This window comes from Lolium rigidum, chromosome 4, assembly GCF_022539505.1.
Source record: "Lolium rigidum isolate FL_2022 chromosome 4, APGP_CSIRO_Lrig_0.1, whole genome shotgun sequence".
In the NCBI taxonomy this organism is placed as follows: domain Eukaryota; kingdom Viridiplantae; phylum Streptophyta; class Magnoliopsida; order Poales; family Poaceae; genus Lolium; species Lolium rigidum.
In genome coordinates this window covers 6,983,011-6,991,780 of record NC_061511.1, presented here as the reverse complement: position 1 = coordinate 6,991,780, position 8,770 = coordinate 6,983,011, and the positions used below count along the sequence as shown (strand labels likewise).

Genomic DNA, 8,770 nt, shown 5'->3' with positions numbered 1-8,770 from the left:
CGCCCCTAATTGAATTAAGCTTGGCAAAATATTTACCATGTTGGTTAGAACTTAGATGCTAGTGAATCCTTGCCGTCCCCAGGAACTTTAGTCTCATATAAGCACACACACACACACTTGAGCTTGTCCTCTTGCTGCATAGAGGATTGGGGTTTTCTCTCATCGAGAGCATTTACTTATTTGCTATTTACTTTCTGCACTTTATTTTTACTGCAAACTATACACCTAAAAACACAAAAACTACTTCCTTATTATTATTGCTTTCTTGTCGATTCTGCTAACCAATACCTTCAGCTCCTCGTGGGATCGATAACATTTCTTATAGAAAAGTACTGTAATTTATCTCCTGCACTTGGGAGCCATCAACGGAACAACCAACGTCAATGTAGCGAGCTAGTTTTGCATGAAAATCGGTTGGCACCTTTTTCCAACTACTATGAACGGCCAGACTCTAGGGTATGCACGAGCATACCCGTCATACCATGTGCATCCACCACTGCTCCCACCACCACCACACCATTTTCTAGCCCTCGATTGATTCCCCCACTGCCACCGCATGCGCCACCCCTACCACGACACCTTAGCGCCCCGCCCTGCCCAAGTCACCACCTGCGCCGGATGCTGCCCCTGACCATCCTTCTAAGCCCTCGTGCACCCCTCTTCTTCTCTCGCGTTGCACCCTTACCCTAACCCTAACTCATTGCCACCACACCCCTGCACCCCACCGCCTAAGTTCCATAGCTTGGTTGTCGCCTGGCTCTAGCATCACCGGCTCCTTCTCCACCGTAGCTCTCGGCCGGCCACGAGAAATAAAGGACGAAGTCAACCCCACCTACACCCACACGTGCTCGCTAACGGGCCCCACCCACCGCACACACGCCTAGGAGATACACGGTGCAAACGATAGACGTCGCGTTTGGCCGTGTATAGGATTTTCCATCAGGGCCATGGATGCGCCATGCGAGAACGAAGTGAGAAGTGATCGATGGCCCATATAAGAGGTGAAGTCCTGGGCTTTTTTTAATTGAGTCCTCGGCTTGTGTTGCCCATATTGTTGCCGACTTCAAAAAATATTGTTGCCGACTTCCAGGGCTCCGTTTTCATGATGCTATCACGATACTAGGGCGTTCTTACCAACTAAACAAAAGTTATCAATTCATTTTACCTCGCAAAAATTTAGACTCAACGCAACCAGTCGGAACCCATGTCTCTTGACAATCAACGCAAAAGAGCTCACCGAACAAATGCCTTGATCAATATTGAGCCCTTGTTTGACGCTTTAATAGTTAGGTAGGAAGCTAACACATGCGGTGATTCTAAGATTGCCGCATTTTTTTAACAGAAAGGTTTTCCATTAAAATCAACAATATTTTACAAAGGTAAATATGTACAAAGCATTGCTGAAATCTGAGATTACATCTCTGAAAGTGCAAGCTTTATTGTCAAGTGTGCTAGAAAGGCATCTCATAATGAAAGGCTTGTCATCCATCCCTATCTAGTAGCAAGTTTTGCTTGGAAGTGTGCCTTGAAGTTGGTACACGTCGTAACATGAATAATTATCTGCTGGTGGAAGGAAAGACTACTAAAGAGAGCAACAATTGTGGTCTAATTTATCAATAACCTTGGTCTTCATACGAGTAGTTATTGAATCCAACAGTCTGTGAAGAAGGTGACTTGTCGGGGCTTCATATGTCAACAAAATAAAAACAAAACCGAAAACAGATATAAAAACGAAACGAAAAAACAAGGACAGAAACTGCGAAAGAGGAAAAAAAATAAACACCTACCTGGGCCGGCTACGCTTCAGGTGTGTGGACTCTAGCGAACGCAGTTTCTTTTGCTGACCGCCCGATGGGCCTGCACGCGGCCCACAATACGAACGGCCGCGATGCTCAGCCCAGGCTCGTCCAGCTGTAAGGGTTTCCGCCTTCCAGAACATTCAGGACGCCTCTCAAAGGAAGACGAACACTCGCGAGCAGAGCACGACGGCACCACCTCTGCGCACACATATACCACCGCCTCCGCGCCTCCTCCTCCTCCGCCCACGATACACCAGCCTGAGCCGCGCGAATCGTAATTTGCAGGAGCATCACCGGCGTTCGCCTCAACGAGGGTACGATCCAATCTTTCCGCCCCAGTTTTTACTTGAACCGTTGCTAATTCGTCCATGTCGATCTCTGTTTGTACCTGTATCCTGTCTCCTTTTCACCATTCTATCATCTTGTTCTAGTAGGAAAAATAAAAAGGGTGTGTTACCTTCGTAGCAGATCAGTTCGTCATTTTGGGATTTTGTGCTTTCGGTTTTAGGGGCGTTGGGTTGGGGCTTTCGAGGATTTAGATCGGCGTTTGTGTCCTTTCATATTATTAAATTTTATATCTTTCGTGTTTTTGGTTCATGGAGTGGAGAGAATGAGGTTACATGTCTCGATTTGTGAAATTTCGCTGCTTCTCCTAGGAATAAATATGACTCCGATAGATCGATCTCCCTTTCTGCAGGTGTAGGCTGCGATCTAGATCGTGTGACCAGCTGTAGCCGCCGCCTCAGGGCCGATTCCAAGATGAGCGTGGTGGGATTTGATCTAGGCAACGAGAGCTGCATTGTGGGGGTGGCACGGCAGCGTGGCATAGACGTGGTTCTCAATGAGGAATCCAAACGGGAGACCCCTGCCATCGTCTGCTTTGGTGACAAGCAGCGCTTCATTGGCACTGCAGGCGCCGCCAACTCTACCATGAACCCCAAGAACTCTGTCTCGCAGATCAAGCGCTTGCTGGGCCGCAACTTTGCCGATCCTGAACTGCAGCGCGATCTGCAGTCCTTCCCTTTCCGTGTCTCGGAGGGCCCTGATGGGTTCCCCCTTGTGCACGCGCAGTATCTGGGGGAGGAGCGCTCGTTTACTCCCACGCAGCTGCTCGCCATGGTGCTGTCTAATTTGAAGACCATTGCTGAGGGTAACCTGAACTCCGCTGTTATCGACTGCTGCATTGGCATCCCAGTCTATTTTACTGACCTGCAGCGTAGGGCTGTTCTCGATGCCGCAACTATTGCTGGTCTCCGGCCGTTGCGCTTGTTCCATGAGACTACTGCTACTGCATTGGCATATGGCATCTACAAGACTGATCTCCCGGAGAATGACCAGTTGAACGTCGCGTTTGTTGATGTCGGGCATGCAAGCATGCAGGTAAGCATTGTCGGGTACAAGAAGGGGCAGCTCAAGATGTTGTCCCATGCATATGACAGGTCTCTTGGCGGAAGAGACTTCGATGAAGCCCTATTTAAGCACTTCGCTGCAAAATTTAAAGAGGAGTACAAGATTGATGTCTACCAGAATGCCCGCGCCTGCATTAGGCTGCGTGTAGCCTGTGAGAAGCTCAAGAAGATGCTGAGCGCCAATCCAGAGGCGCCAATGAATATTGAGTGCTTGATGGATGAGAAGGATGTGCGAGGGTTCATTAAGAGGGATGAGTTTGAACAGATCAGCGCCCCGGTACTGGAGCGTGTGAAAGGGCCATTGGAGAAGGCCTTGGCAGAAGCTGGCTTGACCACGGAAAGTGTGCACTTTGTTGAGGTTGTTGGATCAGGTTCCCGTGTTCCTGCTATAATCAGGATTATCACTGAATTCTTTGGGAAGGAACCACGGAGAACTATGAATGCAAGTGAATGTGTTGCCCGTGGATGTGCTCTTCAGTGTGCTATACTTAGTCCCACATTCAAAGTCCGGGAGTTCCAGGTACTAACCTGTCTTCTTATTTGTGGTCTTTGGTCTGTGTTGCCAAAGCAATATTATGTTCTAACTTTTTCACTGTTTATCCAAGAAGTTTATTTATTCCGCTTGCTGCTGTTGTTCTTCTGCATAACTAGAACAGATTTCTCAACATCCGCTTCCTTTAATTTATGTTGTCTTGAACTTCTGATACATGCTATTGGCGGTAGCTTTTTCATTCAATTTCTCTGTGTAGCTTGAACAGTTATATTGGCATGCTCCAGTTTAACTAGGATTAATTATTTAGGCTCACTTAGCCCAATGCTGTCTCCCACGTAGTACCTGTGTGCTAGACTGCATTGTAGAATATATATTTCTTTAAAAAAAGTAGAATTGGAATGGCAGCCGAGTAGCATTGCATGAACTTTGATGTGGTGCTTTTCAGATTTGCAGCAGTAAACTAAATTAATCTTATTTTATATCTATGTTGCTAGTTTCAAATGCTTTCTTTGACCACCTGTATATATTTGCTAAAAGTACGTGTCCAATGGACACTCCTAATATCATCTAATCTCCTACCATGCTATGCTTCGCATATTTAAGTCTTAGATATACACTGAGATTTCTGTTGTATCCTGCGATTTTTGAGATACAATACTGTCTGACATTAAATATTTTTGGAGAATGCACCTCTGTGAACCTTTATATCATATTGTCTCGATATTCTGCAGGTAAATGAAGGTTTTCCCTTTTCAATTGCTTTATCATGGAAACCAGATTCCCAGAACAATGAGCCCCAGCAAACAGTGGTATTCCCAAAGGGGAATCCGATTCCTAGCGTCAAAGCTCTGACCTTCTATAGGTTGAATACATTTGCCGTAGATGTTCTGAATGTTGAGACAGACGATTTGCAAATAACAGAAAAAATTAGCACTTACACGGTACACAGCATCATAAATATTTGCTGACATTATTCAATCCACGCTCACGTGCTGGAGGGCCTGGTTGCTGATTTATTTGTTGTGCTGAACTTTTTGCAGATCGGCCCTTTTCAATCAAGCAAAGGCGAGAAGGCAAAACTGAGAGTGAAAGTTCGTCTCAACATTCATGGCATTGTCTCTCTTGAATCAGCGACGGTAAATTGAAATTCCACACCCTGCCAGCTTCCTCTGGAAAGACATATAGCTTCTCTCTGATGTTCTTGTACGCTTTCTCTTGTACACAGATGCTGGAGGAGGAGGAAGTGGAAGTTCCGGTTTCTGCTACAAGTGAGGTGGCAAAGGATGCTACTAAAATGGACACAGATGATGGAACTGATGTCAATATGCAGGATTCTAAAGTTCCTTCAGCCGAGGGTGCTGATGGGGCGCAAGATTCCGAGGAAAAATCTGTTCCCATGGATACTGATGCCAAGGTATGGTCTGTTATCTCTGTTACCGATTAAGTTTTGGATTGTTATCTGTAGAAGATGGTCTTTTGCTTGCAGCATGTTTTGAAGAGCTATTGCTCTGTGTGGTTTATGTTCTGCTTACCCACGGGTGTGTATGCACTTCTCTCAAATTGTTGGGCTCTCAAATTTGTTTGGATTAGGTAGCACTTTGGCATCGTTTCGAACTTGACAGTAGTTTACCAGTTCAACTTTGATTTGATTGGAAGTCGCCCATTTTTTAAATACTGTAACAAATAACCATCCTTTTTTTGTGCTGGTTCAGAATGTTATTAGTGGTATCTTAAGACTTTTCTTATACTATAATTTACACCAAAAGAATCATGATTCATTCTTGTGCTGATTCAGAATGTTATTACTTATTAGTGGTATCTTAAGATGTTCAGTACATAATTTACACCAAAAGAATAATGAGACCAGTAATACGCTAGTGGTCTGCTTTCATTCATGCATGTTATAATTTGGGGAAAGCACTGTCTTCAGTTTTTGGGTAAGACATTTAATATATGAAATTATCTTATTTCTTGTAGAGTCCATCAAAAAAGAAAGTTAAGAAAACCAATGTCCCAGTCGCGGAATTGGTGTATGGTGCAATGGGGCCTGATGAGTTGCAAAAGGCTGTTGAGAAAGAGTTTGAAATGGCTCTTCAAGACAGAGTGATGGAAGAAACCAAAGAGAAAAAGAATGCTGTGGAGGCTTATGTTTATGACATGCGTAACAAGGTATATTTGGCTGCATGTTTCCATGATGTTTTATCAACTCTTGTGCAATATGTGATACATGATGTTATCTCGTTTTTATTCAGCTTTATGAGAAGTACAATGACTTTGTCACGTCAGAGGACAAGGAAACATTGATGACTAAGCTCCAGGAGGTTGAGGACTGGCTGTACGAAGATGGTGAGGATGAGACAAAGGGAGTTTACCTTGCAAAACTGGAAGAACTTAAAAAGGCATGTCTTGTTTACTATGCAGTATGGTCTACAGCGTGTTTCTGTATGCTGAGGTTCTGGATGTATGAACTTTCTTCTCCTGCAGGTTGGTGGCCCTATCGAGTTGCGCTACAAAGAATCTGAAGAAAGAGGGTCAGCTCTTGAACAACTGGGGTACTGCATTCGCAGTTTCAGGGAGGCTGCATTGTCCAATGACCAAAAGTTTGATCATATTGACATTGTCGAGAAACAAAAGGTATTTACACTGACACAGAAAAGAGGATGATGACTGCTTGGTCATAGAAATGTTCATCATTAGCTTGTATTTTATAGCTGTCAAATTATATTTAGTTAGCATTGTTGTTATTGTGACCAGCCCTCATAAGAGGTAATCTGCTAACCTTTCTCTGTTAACACACAGGTTGTTAATGAGTGCTCGGCAGCGGAGAATTGGCTACTTGAGAAGAAGCAGGAACAAGATGCTCTGCCAAAGCATGCTAATCCTGCCTTCCTTGTTTCTGAGCTTAAGAAGAAGGCCGAAGCACTTGACAGGTTTGTTGTGCTAACAACCTCTGCTGTGCTGTCAAATGTCTGGGACAATAATTCTAAAACCTTTTTTCCTGCAGATTCTGCAAACCGATCATGACAAAACCAAAGCCAGCGCCCAAGCCCCAGACCCCTCCTCCGTCAGAAACCCCAGCACCGGAACCTCAAACGCCGGAGCAGCACCCAGACGGTGCCACCGAAGCCGGTGACCCTGCAAGTGAGGGAGGTGCTCAGGAGCAGCCCGCAGCCGAGGAAATGGACACCGACAAACCTGATGGACAAACCTGATGGTTCTACGGATCCTTCCTCGGCATAAGCATCTCACTGATCGAAGGAGCTTTTGTCTCCGTTATTAGTTGCAATCGCATGTGTCTGGTAGCACAGCAAGCATGTGGCACGGTTGTTTTACCTGTTTGTGGGGTTATGTATGTATCGGAACATCGAGTGTCCTGTAGGGTTTCTAGGTGTCAATGTGTCGTTGTCAATGGATTTAGTTCTCTTGACGGCAGTTGGTTGAGTGATGCAGAAAGTGTCCCATTTCAAGTTTTGGTGCCCGTGACATTTTGCGGGTTCCCATTTTCATTGATGATTAGGCGTACTGACTAGTCTAAACACCGTCTGCAGAGCACGCTCTCCCAGTTCTTGAATTAGGGGGTGCACATTCCATCAAGGTGCAAAGATCGACGTATCTTCAGGCTTGGAGAGTGGAGGTCCTAGCACCCAGTCCTACGAGCTGCCGTAGTGGTTCAACCTTTTTATTCTTTGCCAGTGTTTCCACTGCATTAGTTCCATCTCCACTCTACTTTACAGACCATTTCCACTCCTTTAGTAACCTTTATTTTTGCGGGCACACTCCTTAACCTTGTGCTATCTTAGTTTCTTTAACACTGTTCATTTTCCCCTTTCCTCTCGTCAGCCAGGAACCCCATCTTCTCGCTGCTCAGATGATGTCGTTATTCGTGTCCATGGACTTGTTTTAACATTAAAACGCTTGTATATACTGCTTTGATTGCGATCTCGAAGCATGACTGCGCCACGGAGATAGATACATCATACATGAAACATAGAAGTTTACTAGAAAAGTTGTAGCAAGGTGAGTATTAACATGTATCTCTTTTGTTTTACCATGTGCACACAAAGACGATTTTTTGCACTTACCTTACCATGAGTTAATCCTCTACTTATTAGACCAATGCTTCAGTTCGCGACCATCTTTACACAAAAGAGTTATTCTCTTATTTTACACGATTCTAACTTCAACCAACAATAGCTCTGCATTTCCTTTCTCGCTCATAGTTTGTCAATACTGATTTTGTTAAATCTGTCATGCATGGGCAATTATTTCCAAATTCTGTTGAGCAGTTGCGTAATCTTGCCGGTCCTCACAATTTTCATTTTGAAAGTTTTCGGTTTCAAAAATACCAAACAAGGACGCGGGGAGGCCAGGAGAGGTGATCTCCTGGCTGGTGAGGTCGTCGGTCTGCTCGGCCTCTGTTGGTCTTGTGGCTTTGGAGGTGTGGCGGAGCATGGCTTCTCGTTGACGAGGGTTTTCGTTCTTTGTTTATGCTATTTTTTGGGTTTTTGTTGGGATGGTGAGGCAGCGGCTAAATCCTGAAACACCAAAAAAAAAAACCGTAACTTGGCAGATTTTTTGAACGACACAAGCCGTAGTTGCCTGCAAAAGTTTTGGTCGGCGGATGGGCGTTCTAGGCGGTCAGGAAAGCTAGTGACCCCTTTTTGCGATGTGGTAGACACCATGTCCGCACATCCAGGCACCACGCTAGAGGAACATATGCATTAATTTCTACGCCGTGCATGCTACGATGTTTTAAATGGGCCCCTTACTATAGAATAGTCAAGCTCACAACGCTGACCGATCAAGCTTGTCTCACTACATGGTGAGGCCTACCCCAAGGAGTTGTTTATTGCTAATTATCTATATGCACCGTCCACCATACACACGTAGCCACCACTCATCATTGTCTGAACCATACAAGCTTATCTCGCGCGACAAGCATTCGAACAATTTTGTGGGCGTAGCGGCCGTGGCTCCGGTGAATATCATGATGCATATCTATGCCGGAGTTGAGCGCGGCGGCGACATCGTATGTTATCTTCGATCTTTGGGCTTCTTTAGTGGTGTTA

The 8,770-nt window shown here is 45.0% G+C and overlaps 1 protein-coding gene across 1 annotated transcript; it reads left to right on the top strand.

Moving 5' to 3' along the window:
• The first annotated feature begins 1,954 nt into the window (after positions 1-1,954).
• Positions 1,955-7,162, top strand: LOC124708694 (heat shock 70 kDa protein 15-like). The gene is made up of 10 exons (XM_047240366.1): positions 1,955-2,113; positions 2,497-3,728; positions 4,433-4,642; positions 4,742-4,837; positions 4,927-5,115; positions 5,679-5,870; positions 5,954-6,100; positions 6,186-6,335; positions 6,501-6,631; positions 6,706-7,162. Exons 2-10 carry the CDS (start codon positions 2,559-2,561, stop codon positions 6,911-6,913), a joined length of 2,493 nt encoding a protein of 830 aa, XP_047096322.1. The 5' UTR covers positions 1,955-2,113; positions 2,497-2,558; the 3' UTR covers positions 6,914-7,162.
• The last annotated feature ends 1,608 nt before the right edge of the window (positions 7,163-8,770 follow it).